The 25,197-nt window shown below is 32.3% G+C and overlaps 2 protein-coding genes across 5 annotated transcripts in view; one reads left to right on the top strand and one right to left on the bottom strand.

Annotated features, from left to right (window-relative positions):
* LOC127730928 (glycosyltransferase-like domain-containing protein 1) overlaps positions 1 to 12,005 on the top strand; it is a 34,707-nt gene extending 22,702 nt beyond the window's left edge. Inside the window, exons 6-11 of one of the 4 annotated variants that reach the window (XM_052239553.1) lie at positions 707 to 816; positions 3,638 to 3,782; positions 7,329 to 7,399; positions 8,012 to 8,103; positions 9,349 to 9,532; positions 11,581 to 12,005. In XM_052239553.1, the coding sequence (XP_052095513.1) occupies positions 707 to 816; positions 3,638 to 3,782; positions 7,329 to 7,399; positions 8,012 to 8,103; positions 9,349 to 9,465 (535 nt within the window). In that variant the 3' untranslated portion in view covers positions 9,466 to 9,532; positions 11,581 to 12,005. Of the gene's footprint in view, positions 1 to 706; positions 817 to 3,637; positions 3,783 to 7,328; positions 7,400 to 8,011; positions 8,104 to 9,348; positions 9,537 to 11,580 lie in introns of all 4 variants that reach the window. The other 3 variants (XM_052239552.1, XM_052239555.1, XM_052239554.1) reach the window with 3 other exon arrangements.
* Positions 12,006 to 17,073: 5,068 nt separating this feature from the next.
* LOC127730927 (partner of Y14 and mago-like) lies at positions 17,074 to 24,184 on the bottom strand. Its single transcript, XM_052239551.1, has 3 exons — positions 24,027 to 24,184; positions 21,575 to 21,671; positions 17,074 to 17,574 (listed from the first exon to the last, which is right to left on the bottom strand). The coding sequence occupies exons 1-3, from the start codon at positions 24,082 to 24,084 to the stop codon at positions 17,106 to 17,108; spliced, it is 624 nt and encodes a 207-aa protein (XP_052095511.1). The 5' UTR covers positions 24,085 to 24,184; the 3' UTR covers positions 17,074 to 17,105.
* Between the last annotated feature and the right edge of the window lie 1,013 nt (positions 24,185 to 25,197).

The raw sequence follows: 25,197 nt of genomic DNA, 5'->3' as shown, positions 1-25,197 counted from the left end.
GCCCTGACATGAAAAATATGAAACAATTTAATTGATAAAAGCTAACCACCTAATTTATAACAAAACAATTTACAAAAAACTAATATGACAGACATGAACCAATGACATCCACTGAAATACAGGCTCCTGACTTGGGACAAGTACACACAGAATGTGGTGGGGCTAAACATGTTTTTGAGCGCACAACCCTCCCCTAACCTGGGACAGTGGTGTTACAGCACAACATAAGAATAAACTATAAAAATCATTTTCCCTATTAATTAAAAAGGGATAAACTCATCAGATCGATACAAAGCAGAAAGAAATCTAACACTCATTTGGACGGGACGTGGCAGGGTATTTATACATCCCCAACAACACAAAACGTACATAGTACAGATCTGAGAGTACTTGCGGTTACTGACAGCTAGTTCAAAGCCAATAACAACTTATAAAAAAATCATGTATTAAAGACTAAAATATCAATTAGTACATATCCAACATCCAATGTATTTAGTGTAAAGATGTCATTAACAGTCAGGGAAAAACATGACCTTGTGCAATGCCAAAATATAGGTATTGACAGATTGTAGTACTGTGAAAGTGCATATGTGCATTTCCCCCACAATATTTATTTGCAAATACCCTGTTTAAAAGTGATGAAAATAGAAATTTGATGATTATTTTCAGGTGGTCATAAATTTAAGGGCATAAATATATTTTGCAGGGAGCATGACAAAGATCCAGATACATTTTTTGAGGTTGTGACATCATTATCTGAAAGTGGAAGGGAATTTGATTTGTCTGTACTTGGTGAACAGTATACAGACATACCAGGTAATAATTGAGGATGCAGGAGCCCCTATAGTTTTCACTTTATCCATCTGTCTTTCAACAGTTTTTGTAAATGCAAAAACTCCAAATTATAATTAGGATGTGTATAATATTTGTATAGTTGCTGTGCATTATGTAGATCTGCTTATGATTTGTTGTTAAAATTGGAAAATTTATTTTTGTATGTAGAATTAATATGTTTTAGAAATAAGTTTAGGAAAAAAAATATTCTTAAGCATGATTGGGAAGTGAATGCATAGAAATTTCCTTCCTGCAAGGATTTCAATGAAAAATTGATATACATACCAAGGCTTCCAAAACGGTCATATAGTCCGGACATTTGTATAATGTCGGGTAAAAGTCCAGCTGGGCAAAGCATGAAACGGTCATCTACTTTTTAGTTTTCAAGGCCTTCTTAAGAGACGGTCATTTTAACATAATTCGCGATCTTTTTGCCTTTAACAACCACACATTTGCCTGTACATGTATATATTAAATGATATCCCAAATTGATAACTGTCTAATATTAGCCCTTGTAGAACCTTCTTATCATTTTAATTAGTCCCCTACTGATGAAGTCGAAGGGGACTTTAGGTTTGCACTCCCTCTGTCTGTCTGTGTCTGTCCATCCGTCAGTCCGGATAATCAGTTTTCCACACTTTTTTTCTTTATGCTTGAAGGTATTGATTTGATATTTGGTGTATTGTTTTGTCATGACAAGTTACAGATCAAGTTCAAATTTTGTTCTGGTCTGATGATTTTGTGCAGAGTTATGGTCCTTTGACTTAGAAAATTCACTAAAATAATCAGTTTTCCGCACTTTTTTTTGTCATTCTTGAAGATATTGATTTGATAATTGGTATATAGTTTTATCATGACAAGTTACAGTTCAAGTTTGAATTTTGTTCTGGTCTGATGATTTTGTGCAGAGTTATGGTCCTTGGACTTACAAAATTCACTTAAATAATCAGTTTTCAACACTTTTTTTCGTCATGCTAGAAAATATTGACTTGATATTTGTTATACTGTAAACTGGGAAATTTTCGCGCCGTCTTTATTTCGCGATTTATAAACACAACCTAAATTCGCGCTGTTTTGAATTCGCAATTTTCCTGTGGCCTATATAAATATTTTCATAAATGATTTAGAAAGTGAACAGTTTTACATGTATCGTAAATCAAGTGATAAAAATCAATCAGAAAGCTTTTGTTTTCGGTTCATTAATGTTAAAGGAGATTAAAAGTTGTGTCATGTTTGCTTGTAAAAACACATACACAATTACAGAAAGGAAGACCTAATTAAGAGTGAATTAAAATAAAATGTTGTCAGGATTAATGCTAATTAATCGATCTTTTGATCTAATTGATCTGTGTCGCAGATTCAACCAGGTAATACTTTTAAAAATGATTGACAGGTGTCATTTACATATTTGTAATGAGTGTTGTTTACATAAGAATATTCGTAATGTCCACTTGCTTGAGATGTCTTCCATGTTAATATGATTAGCTTGAGTTAAAGTCATAATTTCTTGCATTCCTTTTCATTTAGAAATACAGTTATAATTTGAGATATAGATCTTTCGTCAGACTCTGTAAAATCGCTGTTATACAGTGGTCCTCTACATCATATCCTATTCATATACGTACATGTATGGTCTTCATCTTATGAATTGAGTTTCCTTGAAATTTTCGCGGTCGTTTAATTTTCGTGTTTCAATTCTTACCGCGAAAATAGCGAAAATTTCCCTGTTTACAGTATATAGTTTACACCATGACAAGTTATAGATCAAGTTAGAATTTTGTTCCAATACTATGAATTTTTAACCGGTTGGGGACTATGTATTGCCATGCAATACTCACAGAATGCTTGTTGTTAATAGTTTATCCTTCTGTATATACATGATCAAATTGCCACTGTAGGTTAAGCAAGCAACAACCAATCTAATATAAGCTGTTGGTCACCATTTTTCAAATGACCAGCAAAATATGTAAACATTAAAAATGCTCAGATTTCAATAAGAATTTAAAATGTTCATAGAACATGTTATGTGCTGAAATGTTCCAAGGTGTAAAAAGTTTTTCAACAGCCACCATGCTGAAAATTGCTGTCAAAATATGATATGTTCAAAGCAATAGGAATTCAGAGAAATTTGATATCTAGAATAGAATATTATATTTTGAATTAATTTCTAGTGTAAAAAAATATTTTTCAGCTCCCATTTAAAAAAACTTTTTTTTTCCTTTCAATATCTTCTGGTTACACTGATTAAGTTTCTGTTGATGTATACCCCACATCTACTTTTCTCATATTATAAGAATAGTTAATAAACCTATCTTAAAAACTGTACCTTCTTTTCTTTCTTATCAGACTTTACATTCTTAATTCCACTAATGGTGGTACAATGTATTGATAGCTTAATTGAGCCAAAGGACAATCAATAAATATATTATTGAAAATGTAAAAGAATTACCTTATAATGCTAGGAGTGTCAAACCAACAATATAATTCACCAAGATTAAAAGTAAAAAGATATATGAAGATGTGGTATGAGTGCCAATGAGACAACTCTCCATCCAAGTCAAAATTTATAAAAGTAAACCATTTTATATGTCACTATATGACACTCCAAAGTGAGGACATCCAGACACTATGACTGTTGAAAGGTAACTGTTTTTGAACTGCATTTTAGTTCCCGCAATCACCTGATTGTTACTTCCAGTTAAAACTAAAACCACAAAATAAATATATCACAATGACTTCACTAGAATAGCAACATATTTAAATAAGAAGATGATGTATTGTACATTGTATTTTACAAATTTAGAGGTATTTGATAGTGCAAAAGAGAAGTTACAAAGACATATAGTGAATTGGGGCTACCAGGAGAGCAGAAAAGACTATATTGACATACTGAAGTCAGCTGATGTAGTAGTATCAACTGCATTACATGAATTTTTTGGAGTTTCAATGTAAGTATACCAAGATAATTTCCATAATATCAATTGTTTGTGTATAAATAAAACATGGGAGGGCTCATTCAAAGCATCTGAGAAGAAGTGCTGTCTAAATAAAAGTGTATCCGGAGAATTTAGTACCGGTAACAGCTAACATGCATAAGCAGATACTGTTATATGTTCCCTGGACAACAATGAATTTAAACATAAAACAATCTTAAGCTTCTCAGACCAAATTGGCAATGTAAAATTGTATTTTATATGTATTTAACATCTAGCCACAATTTTTAACTTAGCTAAATTAAGCAGTTGTTAAACATTTAAAAATTTTAAATAGTGAATATCAGATTATTTTGTACAGTAGAGTAAAGTATTAATCAAAAATGTTTGTATATACATTCAATCGTTGAGTAAGTCTAACACTATCAAATTACAATGTATGTAATTATATAAAAAAACTGCATGAAATATAAGATCTCATATAGTTTCATAACCCTACATTTGTCATAGTTTTTATACGACTGCAAACATTTTTTTGCGTTGGTATAATGCTATCATGTCGTTGGCGTCGTCTGAAGACACATTTGGTTTCTGGACAATTACTTTAGTTTAGATGAATGGATCTCAATGAAATTTTACCAGAAGGTTCAATACCACAAAAGGAAGGTTGGGATTGATTTTGGGGGTTATGGTGCCAACAGTTTAGGAATAAGGGGCCAAAAGGAGCCAAAAACAAGCATTTTTGTAGTTTCCAGACAATAACTTGTGTGTGAGTGTATGGATCTCTCTGAAATTTTACCACAAGGTTCCATATCACAAAGGGAAGGCTGGGATTGAGATTGGGGGTAATTGCCTTAAACCTTCATGAATTAGGGGCAAACAAGGGGTAAAAAACAAGCATTTTTTCTAGTTTCCAGATAATAACTTGTGTTTAAGTGTATGGATCTCTCTGAAATTATACTACAAGGTTCCATATCACAAAGGGAAGGCTGGGATTGAGTTTTTTGGGGGTTCATACTTTTTTCTTCAAGATTTTTTCAAAATTTCAAATTTTTTCCAAAAAATTATTTTAGGGGTTTTTTTTTCATAATTTTTTGGGTTTTTTTTTCCTAAATATTTTCCATTTTTGTCGAGCCTGTGGCTTTTGTCGCAAAAGCGAGACATAGCGATCCTACATTCCGTCGTCGTTGTCCACAAATATTCACTCTGTGGTTAAAGTTTTTGAAATTTTGATAACTTTCTTAAACTATCCTGGATTTCTACCAAACTTGGACAGAAGCTTGTTTATGATCAAAAGCTAGTATCTAGAAGGAAATTTTGTAGAAATATATTTCCTGTTTTTCTGTATATTACTTATAAATGGACTTAGTTTTTCTTCCAGTTAATAGTACAATCACTCTGTGGTTAAAGTTTTAAAAATTTTAATAACTTTCTTAAACTATCCTTGATTTGTACCAAACTTGGACAGAAGCTTGTTTATGATCAAAAGCTAGTATCTAGAAGGAAATTTTGTAAAAAATTATTTCCTGTTTTTCCGTATATAACTTATAAATGGGCTTAGTTTTTCTTCCAGTTAACATTACATACAGTCTGTTGTTAAAGTTTTTAAAACATTTATTAGATTCATAAACCATTCTGGATTTTTACCAAACTTGGACAGAAGCTTCTTACAATCAAAAGATAGTATCTATAGGAAAATTTTTAATAATTTTTTCCCCATTTTTGTTGAGCCTGTGACTAGCAGGAAAAGTAGGTGAGACAATGGGTTCCCTGGAACCCTTACGAATTTTTACATTGTTTATTACTGATTTATATATAAAAGCAACAAATACTGATATGGCAGGAGATACACACCAAACAGGGTGTGTAAATTAGTATATATATAACAGATTAACTAAGTATTGTGCAACAGCACAGTATTGCGCAATAGCAAGAAATCTTCAATAGCACAGAATTGGGCAATAGCACAGTATTGCGCAATGGTACAGTATTGCGCAATAACAAGAAATCTTCAATTACACAGTATTGCGCAATAGCAAGAAATCTTCAATTGCACAGTATTGCACAATAGCAAGAAATCAATTGCACAGTATTGCGCAATAGCACATTATTGCGCAATAGCAAAAAATCTTCGATTGAAAATAAATATAAAATATTTTAACCAATTTCAATGGGATTAATTTAAAGTCTTTAATTTTTGGGGGTTCTAACCTTGTATTACTATTTTGGATTTTGGGCCCCATTTTTAAATTGGTCTACATTGAGGTCCAAAGGGTCCAAAATTAAACTTTGTTTGATTTCATCAAAAACTGAATTATTGCGGCTCTATGATATGCTGAATCTTATTGTACATTTAGATTTTTTATTTTGGGCCCTGTTTTCAAATTAGTCCATATTAAGGTTTGAAGGGTTCAAAATTAAACTTGATCAAAATCCAAATTCAGACAGTATCAAGCTTGAATATTGTGTCCAAACTTGCCCCAAGGGTTCGACCTCTGCGGTCGTATCAGGCTGCGCTCGGCGAACCATTGATTGTTCTCTGCTATCAATCCATGTGTTAAGTCTGTGACATGTAATATATGTTTTTTTATTTTGCAATAGCATGTTTATGCTTTTGCAATAAAGATTCATTTAAACATGTTACAATATCATGAATATGCAATATACCTGTCGTTTTGAGAATTTAGTTTTAAAAATGATTTAATGAAAGATTTTAATAGACCAGTATTTTGCGTTGGTATAATGCTATCATGTCGTTTACTAGTAAATTAGTATATATAACAGATTAACTAAGTATTGTGCAACAGCACAGTATTGCGCAATAGCAAGAAATCTTCAATAGCACAGAATTGGGCAATAGCACAGTATTGCGCAATGGTACAGTATTGCGCAATAACAAGAAATCTTCAATTACACAGTATTGCGCAATAGCAAGAAATCTTCAATTGCACAGTATTGCACAATAGCAAGAAATCAATTGCACAGTATTGCGCAATAGCACATTATTGCGCAATAGCAAAAAATCTTCGATTGAAAATAAATATAAAATATTTTAACCAATTTCAATGGGATTAATTTAAAGTCTTTAATTTTTGGGGGTTCTAACTGTTTGATTTCATCAAAAACTGAATTATTGCGGCTCTATGATATGCTGAATCTTATTGTACATTTAGATTTTTTATTTTGGGCCCTGTTTTCAAATTAGTCCATATTAAGGTTTGAAGGGTTCAAAATTAAACTTGATCAAAATCCAAATTCAGACAGTATCAAGCTTGAATATTGTGTCCAAACTTGCCCCAAGGGTTCGACCTCTGCGGTCGTATCAGGCTGCGCTCGGCGAACCATTGATTGTTCTCTGCTATCAATCCATGTGTTAAGTCTGTGACATGTAATATATGTTTTTTTATTTTGCAATAGCATGTTTATGCTTTTGCAATAAAGATTCATTTAAACATGTTACAATATCATGAATATGCAATATACCTGTCGTTTTGAGAATTTAGTTTTAAAAATGATTTAATGAAAGATTTTAATAGACCAGTATTGATATTTTTATTGTAGGTTAGAAGCTGTATATTATGGCTGCTATCCAATGTGTCCAAATAGACTTGTTTATCCTGAAATATTTCCAGGTATATTGTTTTGAAACTAATCAGAGCATTTCTTAACCTCATTTCCTGTAACCTGATAATAGCAGTACTTCTGCCTTAATCCCATGTTTAGTTCTCAAATAATCCATTTATATATGTAATACATTTTTCATTCATATTGTTAATTTATCCCTGAACAATGATCAATGTCGCTTCAATATAAAAATAAGGAGATGTGGTATAATTGCCAATGAGACAACTATCCACCAGTCTAAATCATGTGCATACATGCATCTGTAGGTCCCAGTATTGCCTTCAACAAACAGCAAAACACATACTGTATATGAAGCTATAAAAGACCCAACATTACAAAATGTAAAACAATTCAAACAAAAAAAAAAGAAAAACAATGGCTTGATTTATGTACAAAACAATAAATGAAAAACAATTATGATAGAAAGCAACCAACGACAACCCCTGATTTACAGGCTCCTGACTTTGGACAGCCACATACAGAATGTAGCGGGGTTAAACGTGTTTGTGACTGCTCAGTCCTCCCTCTTACCTGGGACAGTGGTGTAACAGCACAACAAAAGAACAAACTACAAGGCCATTTTATACTCTTGGAAATGTTATATGCACTTTTTCTTGCAGACGTTTACCTGTATAATACAAATAAACAGCTGATTAAATCATTAAGAAGGTTTTGTAAATTCCCTGCTTTAGCCAGAGACCATACATGCCAGGTAATATTAAGAAGTACACTATTCAATGATATTTGTGAGTCAATTACACAACTATGATAAATAAAAAAACATGTGTATTTCAGTAAAGATCTTGTCAATAAAATAAATTCTTTTTTTGTGAATTCATTTGGTTGCAAACAGACAGTGTATTTGTGTTTATTTATTCATTGCCAAAGCATGTACTCTATTTGATTTAGTCAAAATATTCCTGAAATCTCCCTTATGACGTCACTTTAATGATGTCATGCAGAGTTATGTCATCAATTGGCCTGTAATTCAGTGGTTGTTGTTAGTTGCTGTTTATCATATTTGTTTTTCCTTTATTGGTTTGTACATAAATCAGACCATTTTTTTTTATCTGGCTTCTGGTAGCTTCAACAATGTAATAGTTTGTGACTAGGTCAGTATATGAGGAATTACTAGTGCTAGGTCAATGATATTTGGTATTCAGTTGAATTAGCATTGGCACATCTCCTTTCCATAGAGATAATTTGGGCCTGCCTCCTCAATCATGGTCTTTTGACTTTGAAACTTTTGCTTAGTATACACTTATTAGTTTGTAATTAAGTCAGTTTAAAAGAGACCATTAATGGTAAGTCAATGATATTTGGTATGAAGCTGTATAAGCATTTTCATTTTTTGTTTCCAAGGAGGTTATTTGGCCCTGCACCTTCTGTCATGGGTCATCGACTGAATGTTTTGCATAGTTTACATATTTAAGTATTATCAATTTAATTACATTTGCATTTTACTATCAAAAAGTGAGACATATCTCTGTGTCAATAGTTTATTTTTGATATGACTTACATTTTGTCCAATCAGGGCCTTTTATAGCTTACCATATGGTTTTAATTTTGCTCATTGTTGAAGGATGTACAGTGACCTATAGCTGCTTGCATCTATGTCATTTGGCCTCTGGTGGATAGTTGTCTCATTGGTTTTCATACCACATCTTCTTATTTTATAACGTTACTGTTGTTGCTTGTTATAAAAATATTTTTAGGCCTAAACCTTTAATGATTGGTATTATGCCAACATACATTTTATTCTTGCCTGCTTAGTTTATGACTAAGCTCTATATAAAAGAACTATAACAAAAATAAATGCTTCAACCATACTGTGTCATATTTAGTTAATGGTAACATAATAAATATCATCAGTTTAATATTAGTTACTTTTTGTTCATGTTTCAAAATTTTATCTCAGAGTTTTGCAATATATATTTTCTGTATTTTCTATTTGTAGGTACAAGTAGAAAAATATTTGTGGACAAACATGGCTCAAAATTATATCAATCTTCTTACAATTCAAGACAATGATGGGGAGAGATTAGATAGTGCACAAACTGATGATGTCACTTGAAGACATGAGAATATTTTTTTATCTTGTAAACAAATATCAATCCAAGAGTATCCTTTAACATTAGATAGTAGGTAAATATTTCTGAAGTTATTGAATAATACATACATAAAAAGTAATACTCAAAATTGACAACAACACTTCAGATGGTCTGCAACTTTATTTGCTATGGTCTACATGTTTCGCCTGCAAGGCAGACATCATCAGGACAATTTACATACAGAAATTATTTACTGAAGTACCCAAACTGGTATCTTGAATTTGACGTCACAATGTGTGTTGTCCAGGTGAACTTCCCATGGTTCCTACCACTTCGCAAGGCTTCTCTTCCAACCTGGCCAATGTTGGTTGTTACTACTTCCTGGCGCGTCGGTAACAATGGGAAGATTATGATCGCCACTAATGGAAAATATAATTGTCAGAAATCGTTCCCTTGTTAATTATTTGGTATATATATAGTTTTTTTGCTACAAGCGCCTATCTACAGGCCACCAGCATGTACATGGACCAAGGAATATTCCACACGTGCGACAAATCACCAAATCCAGGTATCCACTTCATGGGCTCTACTGAAAGGATTCACACAGGCGTTGGTTCACCAGACAGAGTTTAATTACATACATAAAAAGTATTTTAAATAAATCCCTAGGAAAATCATTATTACTGAAAGGCTGTCATCTTAAATATAATTATCTTAACTCCATCTAAGCTTGTTACAGAGACTGGTATAGAATAAAGACATTGCTTTGCACACATTCACCCTTCCTGATATGTAACTTATGTAAATGCTTGATTCAAAATTTCCAGAACAAATCATAGGTTTCTGAGGGCCCTTCTATTTCCACATCTGCAACATTCAATTTTAACATTTTATCATTTTTTCATTACTTCCTTCTCTTTAAATGTATTAAGGTGCTATTGTAACTTTATTTTATTCATTGTAATTTGCCAAATTGATAAACTGCTTCCAAATGAGCATTTTGAAGTACATCTAACTCTTAGTCATATACAAATGCAAGATCTACAAATGTATTGTAATGACTATCATTTCTAATGATTTATAAAGATAAATAATTTTTCAGGGGGATTGGGAAATTAATATGCTGGCCTGGTAAGAACTGAAAATGGTCTTGCCCAAGACCAGATGAAATGGGTTTTCTGGTCCATAGAATGGAGGATATAAGTCTGCATAGCTCATGTGAAAATTAATATTCCTTCTGCAAATAATACTCTTACATTGTTTAACTGCCTCAAGTTTTGATTAAAAGATTGTTCATTATTTCATTGAACATCTGTCAAATTGTTTGAGTTAATATGAATTGTACTTAAGAATTGTAAAATGGTCTAATATAATGTCCAATTTTTTCTTTTCCCAATTTTTATTTTATAATGATGAATGGTCCATATGTTCCTAGTAATTAAATTATAATGTCAAGTTTCCAAAACATTTTGGTTTTGCTTTCATGTTGCGAGATTAATGGATTGATGAGTGTTTAACCTCTACCGGCAAATAGCATATGAGAATGTGAACAAACATGTTTGATGTGCTAAAATTATGAATTGTTGTGGACTTACATGCTTATCCTGATTTTAATGGGGGCATTAAGTTTTACCCTTTTCTGTTTGTACATACGTACGTATGTATGTCCCAAAATTGGTTTCTGTTCTCTAACTTGAGTTTGCCTCAACCAAATGTTATGAAACTTATACACAATGCTTATTACCACAAAACACAGATCAAGTTTGAATTTTGGTGGCATCACTTTAACCGTTTTAGTTTAAGTACTAATTCACAAGGCAACAGTCTGCAGGAAGAGATGTGGCTCTACTTGGACATATTATTTTGACACAAAACCAACCATTTGTTGCTTTTGCTTTTAAATGCAGCATAGCATAGAAGCAGAAGATACCCAATTTTGAAGTCTTTGGTTAGACATGACCATGGATCTGATACACAACCTATAGCTAAGGCAGTTATCATTCTTGTTGAAAAAAATATAAACTTGTAGGCAAAAATGAGTTTTATATAAAAGAGTATATCAAAATCAAAATGCAACATAAACATTTATATATTTTTTTTCAATGTCAGCTTAATAATAACTTATCTTTATTTTTTAGGTTCAGTGATGCTGCAAGATTTCAAGGCCATGTTTTTCTGGCAATTGTAAAAACAAAGTTGAACAAAAAGTTAAATGTGAGATGCTTATACTAATATGCAGGTTTAAATGGTTCATTCCAAAATCTGGTCACTATGATTCTTTAGCTTATAAGTGACAGGAGACCAGTGACTTACTGATTTTTGTACCAGATATTGTATTATAACAAACACTGCTGGAGTCATAGTTTCTTTTATTAAAAAAAATATGATGCTTCAACGTACCAGTAATATAAAGAACTGTTACTAGATACCTATTACAAATGGCCATTATTGACATGTATACTTTGTATTTTTTGAATAGACTCATGTTGATTCACTAGTAATATTGTTAACATCCAATAAACAAGTATTTATGCAATATAACATAATAAAATGTTTTTAATTATTTGGTTTCCATCCTATAACACTATTTGACCTTCAAAAAATAATAATCTTCTCTGAAACCAATGAACCATTTGGAATCAAATTTAGCCAATCATCCTTCAATGTATGTGATGAACCAAGCAACACGGGTGTAACAGAACAAATAAAATAAATCAACAGTGTTCCAATGTTTCAAGCTGCTCCACATATTTTTTCTGTCCAAGGGCAATAACTATAAGTTTTTTTTTCTTAAAATCTGACAAGAAATGTGGGGGTGAGCATTTGTAATCATACCACATACGTAGGTGTGAGACCACTTACAAGATGCATACGTACCCAGTACTGTTATGTCTACATCCATTATCTCCTTTAAATGTATTCATATTAAGATCCATATGTCATCAAATGTATAACCCACTTGATTTAAATGATAAGTGTGTATTTAATTTTAACACTTATTTTTCATATCAGAAAACAAATTGTGTGCTCTGGGAAGTCATAAACAAAACAAGAGCATCTAACCATTCTGTCAACAACTTTACCATATGAAGTAGTTAAATAACTGGAGTTACCTTACAACAAGGCTCTAAATATATAATCAAATGGTGAAACCTTTATACAACAAGGCTCTAAATATATAATCAAATTATGAAACCTTACAACAAGGCTCTAAATATATAATCAAAATGTGAAACCTTACAACAAGGCTCTAAATATATAATCAAATTGTGAAACCTTACAACAAGGCTCTAAATAGATAATCAAATTGTGAAACCTTACAACAAGGCTCTAAATAGATAATCAAATTGTGAAACCTTACAACAAGGCTCTAAATATATAATCAAATTGTGAAATGATGAAAAGTGTTATCATCTTTAACAACAAATTTTGAAACGGTAAATGCAGCAGGACTTATTTTTTTGGGAAATCAGTTTTCTGCCTAACAAAACAAATGCATTGATTATTGTTCTTTCTAGTAAAAGACATATTTTTTTCTTCATGGCACTGATCATTCTTTATGTATCAGATTCTTCGTTATTTTCAATAATGTTAAACACATACATGTACTTAAAAAACACACTGACATGTCTCATCCTGCCTTGCTGATCATGATTGAATTTATGTTGAAGTTCTTTAAGATAAAGGTTTAAATACAAGTATTATATTAAATTAACATTATCAATGATCCATGTAAATTATGTTACGGTCAGATGGTCTCTGCCAGACGGATATGTACACTTTGCAGTCATTCCATACACCAAATATAGTTTACCTATTGCTCATAGTATCTTAGATAAGGACTTGAAACTTACATTGACCAATGATCCATGAAAAACAGTTAGGTCATGAGATCCCTATTTTATGAACATGCAAACCTTGCAAGGATCTCGTACACCATATATGGTTAACTTGTTACTCATAATAAATGAAAACTACCATGACAAAAAAGCAGATGCTGAACCATGAACATAAGGATTGATTGATTGATTGGTGTTTAACGCCACTTTCAATACTATTGTGCTATTTGGTGGCGGTCAGTTTTTATTGGTGGAGAAAGCTGGAGTGCCAGGAGAGAACCACCAACCTTCAGTAGGAAAACTGAGAATCTAGTTAATTAAGATTTAAGTCGAGTGAACCTACCTCGTGCTAGATTCGAACTCACAACCTCAGTGTTGACAGGCTAGTTCAACTACTTAGACCACTAGGCCAGCGAGGCCCCTGAACATAAGGACAATGGACATATGACAGACAAACTTTACAACATTAGCCATCTGTAAACAAGGTATCCAGGTCTACTACCCTATGAAATATAAAGCTTTATTCAAATAGTTTATGCTGCTGCCAGATTAGCATGTTTATGCCCCATAGGTGAGACAAAAATCTTTAAAGAAAAAAAAAATTGTTGAAAACTATCAATTTATCGATTCTAGTAGGTCATGAAATATACAAACATTAGTCTATATTTGATGATAGAAAGATCAATTATGATACAATTTTTAATACAAAATATTACTATGCAATTATACATGGCTGTAACTACTCATGTTAAAAGGTAGAACAATGAAAGCATTTAACACTAAAAACAACAAAATTCAGCAAATATTTCAACCTAAAAAAACATTTGGCAAAGGGTACACTGACCTGAAAATGAAAAAAAAAAATAGTCCATTCTTGAGGGGACAGTCACAACCTGATAAATCTATGTCCTCATTACAATGTTATAACATTTTTATTTATTCTCTGCTCACAAAATATATCTCTTGACAAAGACCTGTTAGACTGACAATTTGGTCAATATTTATGTCTTCTCTCTGGTGATAAAACCATAAGTAGAAGTAGTATGATTGCTAATGAGACGACAAGTTTCTATGTTTTAGCCTTTTACCCATTAAACTTGGTGGTTGTACCTATTACTGAAGTATTTTAATCCTATATACAAGTTCCAACCATTTATTATGTTACAATTAATAATATATTCAATACAAAAATATATTATCTCGCTACTTTTGCTAATTGTGAAATGGGCATTCAAATAACATTGTATTTCTGTAGTAATATTGAAAATTAAAAAAACAAGAGTGCACACGCTGAAATGTCTCACCTTCTTTACTAATCATTGATATTATGTTGATAGTTCTAAATATAAAGCTTTACTACAACTATCATATACACTTGACATGATCCAAGAAAATGAGGTCAAGGTCATATAAACCAAACAAGAAATACATGTACACCTTACAATCATTCAATACACTAAATATAGTTGACCTATTGTTTATAGTTTCTGAGATACAGACTTAACCATGAAAACTGAACATTGACCAATGAACCATGAAAATGAGGTCAAGGTCAGATGAACCATGCCAGGCAGACATGTACAGCTTGCAATCCTTCCATACAACAAATATACTTGACCTATTGCTTATAGTATTAGAAAAACAGACCAAAACACAAAAACTTAACACTGAGCAATGAACCGTGAAAATGAGGTCAAGGTCAAATAAAACCTGCAAGACTGACATGTACATCATAAAATATTTCCATACACCAAATATAGATGACCTATTACATATAGTATTAGAAAAAAGACCAAAACTCAAAGACTTTGACCACTGAACCATGAAAATGAGGTCAAGGTCAGAAGACACATGCCAGCTAGACATGTACACCTTACAATCATTCCATACACCAAATATAGTAGACCTATTGCATACAGTATAAGAAAAACAGACCAAAACACAAAAACTTAACTATAATCACTGAACCATGAAAATGAGGTCAAGGTCAGATGACACCTGCCAGTTGGACATGTACACCTTCCATACACTGAATATGCTAGACCTATTGCTTCTAGTATCGGAAATATGGACTTGACCACCAAAACTTAACCTTGTTCACTGATCCATAAAACGAGGTCGAGGTCAAGTGAAAACTGTCTGACGGGCATGAGAACCTTGCAAGGTACGCACATTACAAATATAGTTATCCTATTACTCATAATAAGAGAGAAATTAACATTACAAAAAATCTGAACTTTTTTTTCAAGTAGTCACTGAACCATGAAAATGAGGTCAAGGACAATGGACATGTGACAGATGGAAATTTCGTAACATAAGGCATCTATATACAAAGTATGAAGCATCCAGGTCTTCCACCTTCTAATATATAAAGCTTTTAGGAAGTAAGCTAACGCCGCCGCCGGATCACTATCCCTATGTCGAGCTTTCTGCGACAAAAGTCACAGGTTCGACAAAAATTAAATAAAACAAGTGACTCTGTGAGCTAAAGCTCACTAATGATACCCCCTCCCCGCTAAAAATATAATGGTAAACAGGAGGTTGTTGAGTGATGAATCTGAAAACGCATCACACGGTATAGCTGACTCATATAAACCCTGAAACCAAATTACAGAAATCCTTGTAATGTGGTTCCTGAGAAAGATGCGACGAAAAAATATTCATGGGACGGACGGACGGATAGACAGACAGAGGTAAAACAGTATACCCCCACTTTTCTAAAGCGGGGGTATAATAAAAAAACAATTTTTTATTTGTTTATTTGTTTTGTTTTATTAATGTGTATTACTGATGTATTTGATTAACAGCTGTGTGGTATTTGTCAATGAGACAAGAAACCCATCACCACATTAAACTATCCAATGGTCAACAAATGGTCCAACTTTAAGCATGTGTATATCATCTATGTGATATATATATATATATATATATTAAGCCCTAAATGAACAGGAGTCGAGATAAGTTGTGAATAAATTGAAAACAGCCAATCAAATATCTGCCATCAACAAAATATCTATAAATGTAAAAAAAATCCTCAACATGTAACTAAAGACAACTACTGACAAAGCTTACTTAGGACAGGTATATGAATATGTTATCTTGATCAATTGAATAAAAGAAAGGACAAAGGACAAGAAAGTACAAGAGATATGACTTTAACATCAAACTGTAGAACAAGAAAGTACCAGAGATATGACTTTAATATCAAACTGTTCATTGAGGGGGATGAAAGACTTTTTTCAGGAATTCGAGGTTGAGAAGTTTTATCATGGAAATTCAGGAATAGCTAGTTAAATAGCGGGAATTGGGAATTTCAGGATTTAATTATACATGTTATATCGTGATGCAGGAATGGACACATTATTTTCACAAGAATTCAGGATTTTGGCCTTTATTTTCTCTGGAGTTTTGAGATGAGACCCCCTCCTACCCCCTCTTTAATTAATAAAAGACACTTGGAAAGAACATAAACAACCACTGACAGGCAAATTAGCATAAGGTGAGGGTAAAATTAGTTTTTTAGACTCTGCTTCAACATTCTCCATTTTTATCACCATTAGTGAAAAACAAATGTTAAAAGAAAGAAAGTACCAAAAATAAATTATTACCACTAAACTCTTTATATAATCATGATAATATTGTAATTAGAATTAAGGCAACTTACTGTCTGAAAATCAAAGATGTAAAGTAACTCACTTGGAGCTCCCACCACATTAAACAATGACAAAGTTGAGTACAAAAAGAGAAAACTTGAATGAACAAACCATTGGACAAAGGTCATAAATACAATCATATAACTTCATTTTTATTTCATTTAACTCTGATTATAAATCTTTCAAGTCTAATTGTAAATCTTGAATTTCTGCTAACAAAGATGTTTTTTTAGCTATTTTTTCCAACTGCTCCTTTTCAGGTTCTTTCAAATCACCAGAGCTTATCTTGGCTTCTAAATCTTCAACTTGTTTGAGCTTTTTTTTCAAATTGCGCAACTTTTTCTCAATACTGGCTTTGTCATTTTCACTTGTTTCAGACTCAACTGTTTTCACCGATATTAAATCTGATTTTTTTGTTTTTATGTCTGTTTTAGCTAATGATTCTGCTAGGTGATCTGCTTGGCTATTCTGTCCTTGGCCTTGTTTCTTTTTCTCTTTTCTTTTTAAGTTTTTCTTTGCTGACTTTGACATGGCTGATGTTTCTTCCTGTACATGTGTTTTAGGAGGTACATGCCCAGGGTTGAGGCCAGGTGGTAATGAAGGTTTACTTTTCATCCATTGAACACCTTTATTTTCATACCTGAAAAAAAGATATATTGTATACATTTTTTTTAAAATGGCAGTGAATACACAACAAAGAACCAGTAGCAGGACAAATAGTAACAAAGTAGTCCATCAAAGATTTCAATCCAATATCCGCAAACACTCATTCTCTGTTAAAATAGCTAAAACCTGGAACAAACTACCAGAGAAAATTAACAAAGCCCCCTCCATATATGCTTTCTAAAATTGACTACATAAATATTGGTTTGATGAACAGATCTATTACAATGACTATAGAGCAGAAATATCCGGAAGTCACAGACAAAATAGTATGCAAAACAATTTAAATTATGAGTCTGGTGAAGAGGAACCTTAAGGATCCTGTACTGGAAATCAACTCTAAGTAAGTATACATTTTTTGTTTGTCTCTATAATTATTACTACTATTTCTTTGACTTCTTTGTGCAGGTTCAAAATATTCAATGAATTTTTATTTGAATTGATTGATTGTTGGTTGCTTAATGTCCAGTTGCATATTTTTATTTGAAAATCTGTTACGTTCAATGATCAACTACAGGCTATTACTTTCCATGTTTAACTACAGGCTAGCAAGTGCTGAAAGGATGACATGAAAATCAAAATCAGATGTTTTAAATATTTGATATTTGTTTAGCATCACAATGATTGTCTTTATACTTTATTAGTATCCAATAGACCACTTTCGAGTTATGTCCTTCACAAAAAAAGTTCGTCAATTATGCGCGCCTTTATGACATCATTTACCAGATCTTTGAAAGCTTGACAATGCTAATTATTATTTTTTTTCAATACATGTACCAGTTTTATGTAATCAAGATGATTAAAATTTAATGTCATGAATGTATTCAGAGTCAAAGTTCAGTAATTTTAACCTTCATTTTCTTGGTCAAATTCCTTCTGATATAAATCAATCTCATTTAAATGTAAGTTGTACAAATGTGAATGAGAATACTAATACACATGTATTTATGTTTGCATTTTAGTTGCATTGTATTTACAAATATATACAAAATATATCAAAATGATACAAATCGACTATACTCCTCCAATTATTTCTGATAAACTATAAAGTGTTTTTTTTTCACAATATGTAACACTTGTGTGTGGAACATTATTTTATATACAAATGTTTACATTTCGTAAACTCCTTCATTGACTTTAGAGGTAGTGAAGTCTTTATTTTGCCGAAAGTACACTGACATTGTAAAATTTTGCTGCAGAAATTTGAAAGTAAAAAAAAAAAGGAAATCTGCTATACCATTTATGAAGATGGGAGATATCCATCACATCTGAAGAAGGCAAATTCATATAAATTTGGTAGATGAAGAAGAACAACTAGATCTGCAATGCTCAATTGGTATTTATAGTATGCATAATACAGACTAGCGAATCTGTATGATATAAAAAGAGCATGGTGATTTGGCAGCTAACAATGGCTGAAAGTGCCTCAAAAATACAGTAAATCCCTTTTGAAACTCATTGATTTCCCATACCAGGCCTACTCTTGTTTTTTTGTGTATTCTGCATTGTCATTAGCAACCATTTGAGTCTCTAAATTGAAGAGCACATGATGCTGACATTTCTTACTTGCATAAGGATCACAACTATAAAATGTGTTGAGAGTCTCTAGGATTAAGGTTTTACTATCAAGAATGTTTCACATGTCTAATGTTGATCAATCAATCATGAAAATAAGTTTAAGGTCAAGGAACAGTAATTAGGCTATGTCACAGATTTTGCTAAAATTTTGCATACAACATGTACAACCTTCATGACCTTGGCTGGTTGAACTATAACTGAAAATCAATTCTTTAAAAAAAAAGTCACATGAAATAAATTTTAGTACCATGAAATTTCGATCAATTTTGTGTAGGGGTTCCCTACTTATCATCCTGAAACCACAAATATATATTTCCAATGGATGAAGAAAATGCATTTTATCATATTGTGCTTATAGTCAAATGATTTTCCAAATATGATCTGTGAAAATGACATACTGGTTACTTTGAATTTTTCAAACCATCAAGGACCATATCCATGATTACTCTTGTTCATTAAGAACAAATAAGACAAAAATAAATCTAAACCTGTAGTTAGTGGTACAATACACTCAATTCAGTCCATTTCATGACATGTTTCTTTTTATTTGTCTTTGTATATTTTTAACCTTTACTGTTTAGTCCATTATTGTTATACACTTTTGGCGTGGCTATGTATATATGTTCCAGACCATATGATTATTTGGACCATACACGTATGTTCATGGCCATATGCATATATACTCAAATGGTCCGACCATATGCTTATGGTCCAGGTGTTTAATACAATGGATGTTGCCTTTAAAAGTACGAACCTTCATTAACTAAGAGTTTTTAATTGTGACTTTTTACATCAAATGGCAACCATCGTTATGTGATTAATGAAATAAAGTTAATTTTACTCAAATTAAAATTTAAGTTAAAGCATTTTTATATGGTAATTTTCTACTTGTCCTTAAGAAACACAATATGTATTGATTTTGACCTTGGAATATAACTTCAAGAAATATTTAAATTTACCGTTGAACAAGAAGTCAACTGTTTAACTCGCAGTCACAGGTACTTGGGGCATTGCACCCTCACCATTTTTTCCTTTATTTTGATGTTTTTAATTTGATTTTAGTAAATATTTTTTTTAATATCTTAAATTATTTTTAGTTATTTAATGATCTTTAATGTTTTCATGCTCCTATTTATACAATCTCAATAGTTTAAACGTGCTGTCCCTGTATATTCTTTATGTATGAACTACTGTTATTTTAAGATCGTATGAATAGGAACAAAAACACATCAATTAAGTGAAAATAGGTAAAATTTAGAAGAATTTAGAAAATTAAATTATCTAAATACCTGGGAAAGAAGAAAAAAGTCCTTTTAGAATATATTCGAAAAATACCTATATGGTCTAAATACTCATATGGTACGGCTCGTTAATATCCAAACGAGTATATATACTCATATGGTATGACCATACGCCTATGGTCGGACCATATGAGTATACGCATATGGTCATGACCATACGCGTATGGTCCAAATACTCATATGGTCCGCAACATATATACATTCCGCAATTGTGTTATTGTGCTATGATCATTTTTGTATTTTTTCTTTCATTTTTGCTCATGTATTTGTCTATAGAGTATCTATATGCCATTTTGTTTTTCTTTGCTGAAATAGTTATTTGTTTTTATAGTGATTAAGATTATAGAACAATGTGGACTGCTGTACCCTAATTTTTGACATTTTTGGAATTCCATTATATTGACAACAATGTGTGAGAAAAACACACAGACATAATAGGTAGTAAATGTCAAAAATTACCTATTATGTCTGTTTGTTTTTCTCACACATTGTTGTCAATATAATGGAATTCCAAATGACTGTCATACAAGTGAGAGGTTTAGCTAGCTATAAAACAAGATTTAATCCACCATTTTCTACATAAGGAAATGCCTGTACCAAGTCAGGAATATGACAGTTGTTTTCCATTCGTTTGATGTGTTTGAGCTTTTGATTTTGCCATTTGATAAGGGACTTTCCAGTTTGGATTTTCCTTGGAGTTCGCATTTTTTTTTTATTTTACTTTTTTCCTCACTTTTTAAATAATTTCCTGAAACCAGTGTGACAGAGTGATGGACATATGCATCTCTATACATACATTGTACCCCCATCATTTAAGTCGTGAGTAAAAGGACCATTCATGTACTATTATCTCCAACATCTGATTCTGAACAAGCTTCCTTACTGCAGAGAAATTGATCAAAATTGATGTTTTTACATTATTTTTTACTAACAGCATAAACATAATTAAAGCCAAGCTATTTTCTTGATCAGTGATAGAAAATGTACAAAGGAGAGACCCTCCAATTACTTTGTTCTATATTTGTCATACTTTTTGGTAAAAGAGAATTAACACAGATTTTAGTTAATGCAAATGTGACTCTTATATGTAAGCCTTACGTTGGGACTTCATCTTGTGGGATATATCCATCTTTCACTTTACGTGGCTTTCTCCATGTACCATCCGGACGTCTTGATGCAGGAATAAACAATTCACCTGCAATAAAGAGTTATACACAGTTTAGTAACTTAACTGTAATCATGCATTTTACCAAAACCCAAAACTAAAAGGGGAAATAAGTGATTTTATTTTAAGTTTATGAAAATTCTGAATACACTTATCAATTAATTTATTGATTGTTTCATTCTCTAATTTCATTCCATAAACTAAAATATGAATGACTCCAGCAAGTTTTATATTTTGCCAAGTAGAATGAAATGGACTTCTACTGTCCCTATTTTTTCTTCTTTCACAAATGTTTTATTTTCTTTTAAATGTGAAAGAAATACTACTTGTTCAAAAGTATTTTGGTTCATACTTATACATGTAGGTATACAAACAAATAAAAAACAATATTGGTTTTTTTTTATAATTTTTTCTCGAAAAAACATGTTTTTTTTACACCCTTTTGGAAAATTGAGGCATCTTCTTTTAACATGTTTAACAAATGTTTAATGGTAAATATAATTATTGACACTCAAATAAACAATTGGACTTGAGGATTAAAATATCATGGCTAAGAAACGTATTGTAATATTTTTTAACAATGTTATTTAATTCATATAGGATGCTTAATTATCGTACCATTAATAATACCAAGGAGGTTAGGCCAATTAAAATTAATTGATAGATTTTCATCCCCGCCCGCCCCTCTGAAATCGTCCCGCCCCGATTTTTTTTATTTTAACAAATTTACGATTTCCGGATTTTGTTCATTTCCGTTACCGGAAACCACCGATAATTTCGTTTCATTCATAACTTCCTGTAGCAAATTTCGGTTTTCGTATTTCTTCGAGTAATTTAACCAAAATGATTAAGTCGAAATATTCTGCTGCTATATGATGACAGCATTATCTTCCGAGAAAAGAGATTGCTTACGAGAAGGGCATGAAATATTCGGGTTACGAGTGACAGGCGGTGTCCAAGAACGCAAATCGCGGTCAGTGATTAGAAACCTGTGGATTTTTTTATTTATACAATGGCTTTGTGTCAGGAAATTTGGACTGTGAATGATATCCAAAGCACAAGAATCGTGGAACACATTGCTGCAATAAAAAACATGACTGAGATAAAGAAATTGACACAAGCACGAACTTGTGCGATCTAAGACCATATATTGAGTACAAAAAAGTCGGCCAATGTAATGCTATATGTCTTAAAACTTTTCCAGATACACAGGGTTATCTGTACTCAGAGTAAATTTTGAGGTGAAAATGCAGCCCTTGTAGCCAAAGGGTCCACATGAACCTTAAAAGCATAAACCATAGTATTTGCAACATAGTTTGAGTTTTTATTTCACTCTGTACTCACAATACTTGTAATGGGCACTACAAAGTACTACTTAGAAAGCAAAATAAATTTGATGTAGGTAGTCTAAAAGAGAACATTTCTCCACCTTTTTGCTATTTACTAAAAAATGGTTTCTAAAGTGGCAATCACATGTAGAACAGTGGTTGCCAATCCGAAATCTTTATTAAGACTTTGAAAATTTATGTAGAATTCCTTATATATACATGATATAAGCTTAATATTACCCTTGCATATGCACAGTCTGATTGAAACCAGCCCCAAATATCTACAAAGGCAAATGGAAAGTGGGGGCTGGTTTTAATCAGACTGGCATATGAAGAACACGTCACAAAAGGGTTTCGGAGGAAATAAAAATTAAAAAATAAAATCCTCCCACCCGCCCCATTTTTTTCAAAAATTTGGATGAAAATCTACTAATTAATTTTAGTTGGCCTTATATGAGAAGGAGAGTGAACACTATGCTTGATATAAAATTAGCATCCCCAGGATAGCAATTTTCGAACAGAAGAAAATGATAAAAATATAAAGAAACTGACATGTTTATCACCCACTTGATATGGCCCTCTGACGTACCAGGCTGTTACCGCGAACAGTCCGTGTGATTAGGAGAATCACTAATGTCACGTGATTCTAATCAATGACTGGGTCATTAAAATACAGCGACTCTTTTCACAAAAAATCTTACGATTAATTAAAATTGATCGTAAGTTATATTGAAATGTGTATGACTTACGAGTATTTTTACTCTTAATATTTTTTGTGAAAAGAGCCGCAGGTGTAATTATCTATACTAATCAGTTTAAATGTGTTTTTATTGTGCATTATCACTTGACGCAAAATTCGAAAGTATATCGTCTAACTACGGTGAAAATCGACTAACAAATGACAAAGTTATGAGGGTTTTAAGAAATTTAAGAATGCAAAATTTTAGAAATTTTCGCAAAGTGGCATTTCGATTATGCAACCTTGTAAAACCGCCGGCAGCAAGACTGCCAAGAGGGTTAAAAAATCCTCGAAAATTCTTTTCTTTCCAGTTATTACCTGTCGCTTCGTCTTTTACTACGCCTGTTCTCTCTATGTATGTTTCCTTTTCTGTCATAACTAAATACTAATAATGTGTATGCCCTAGATATTAGAATGTTTCAGTTTTCGCACCACTTTCGAATGCAAAAAGAATATATGAAGTTATCTCCCATGTCATTTCATTATAATTTTAAAATAACGCCGTAATTTTTCCGCGTATGCACATCGTAAATATCCCAGAAGGTTGGAGTCTTTTCCATTCTCCAGGGGCGGATCCAGCCATTTTTAAAAGGGGGTTCCAACCCAGGATAAAGGGGGTCCAACCCCCGGAACCCCCCTCCCCCGGATCCACCACTGTTCTCCACTTCTCCCATCCCTCTTCTCCTAAAATTAAAAAAAATAAGTTATAGTTAGTTTTAATAAAAAAATCTCGTCAATGTCTAGGCTTATTTACAATACACCCTGTTGTTTTTCTCTCGGGACAAACATTTTAACACTATGTCATATTTAATCCCCCCTAATTTTCAATTTCGGGGGGGGGGGGGGGGCACTTCGATACTGAATTGATATGGCCGGGAATGGGGTGCCGCTAGGGTTCTGTTACCCCATCCTTTTCATATAATTGGTCGGGTTTCGTGTGTGGTGTGTTAGTCAAAGTGGAATACCAAAGTGTCAAACTGAGAGGTAAAATTTGTGGATAAAAACATAGGAACAACAAGAAAGTTACAGGGCTTTTCATAAAACAAGTAATGGGAACTTTATGGAACTTATCATATATTTCTGATAGTTTTAACCCACCTATTCTCATATTTTCAAGCTGGAAAATGTAACTTATTCCAATCACCTTATATATAGGAAGTGCCCCCCTCCCCCGAGATAGAAACAAACTATTTTTGCCAAATCCCTTCTGAAACAACTCCTAGAAATGTGATTCCTTAATTATGTTGGTGTTATTAGGGCCCACATCGAGGAAGCGGGAGCTAATACAATTTTCACTTTGTCCGTCCGTCTGTCTATCTGTCTGTCCGTCCGACAATGATTTTAATAAATAGATTGTCATTGATAATTTTATCTATCTTCCACCATTTGTGAAATGACTGCCATCATACATATAATGTAAAAAAAAATCATAGTTAGCTCGAGATTTAACGAAACACGATATTATTTAGTATCGTCCTTCCATTCACCT

Source organism: Mytilus californianus, unplaced genomic scaffold, assembly GCF_021869535.1.
Source record: "Mytilus californianus isolate M0D057914Y unplaced genomic scaffold, xbMytCali1.0.p SCAF_2, whole genome shotgun sequence".
Lineage (NCBI taxonomy): Eukaryota > Metazoa > Mollusca > Bivalvia > Mytilida > Mytilidae > Mytilus > Mytilus californianus.
The sequence above is the reverse complement of the archived record's forward strand: the minus strand, read 5'-3'. Positions and strand labels throughout refer to the sequence as shown.

Excerpts from the sequence above, each read along its gene's own strand:
- LOC127730927 (XM_052239551.1), bottom strand. The coding sequence starts at position 24,084 with ATGACAGAAAAGGAAACATACATAGAGAGAACAGGCGTAGTAAAAGAC. Across the intron at positions 21,672-24,026 it reads AGTAAAAGACGAAGCGACAG|GTGAATTGTTTATTCCTGCA; the intron begins GTAATAACTGGA and ends TCTTTATTGCAG. Across the intron at positions 17,575-21,574 it reads CCACAAGATGAAGTCCCAAC|GTATGAAAATAAAGGTGTTC; the intron begins GTAAGGCTTACA and ends TCTTTTTTTCAG.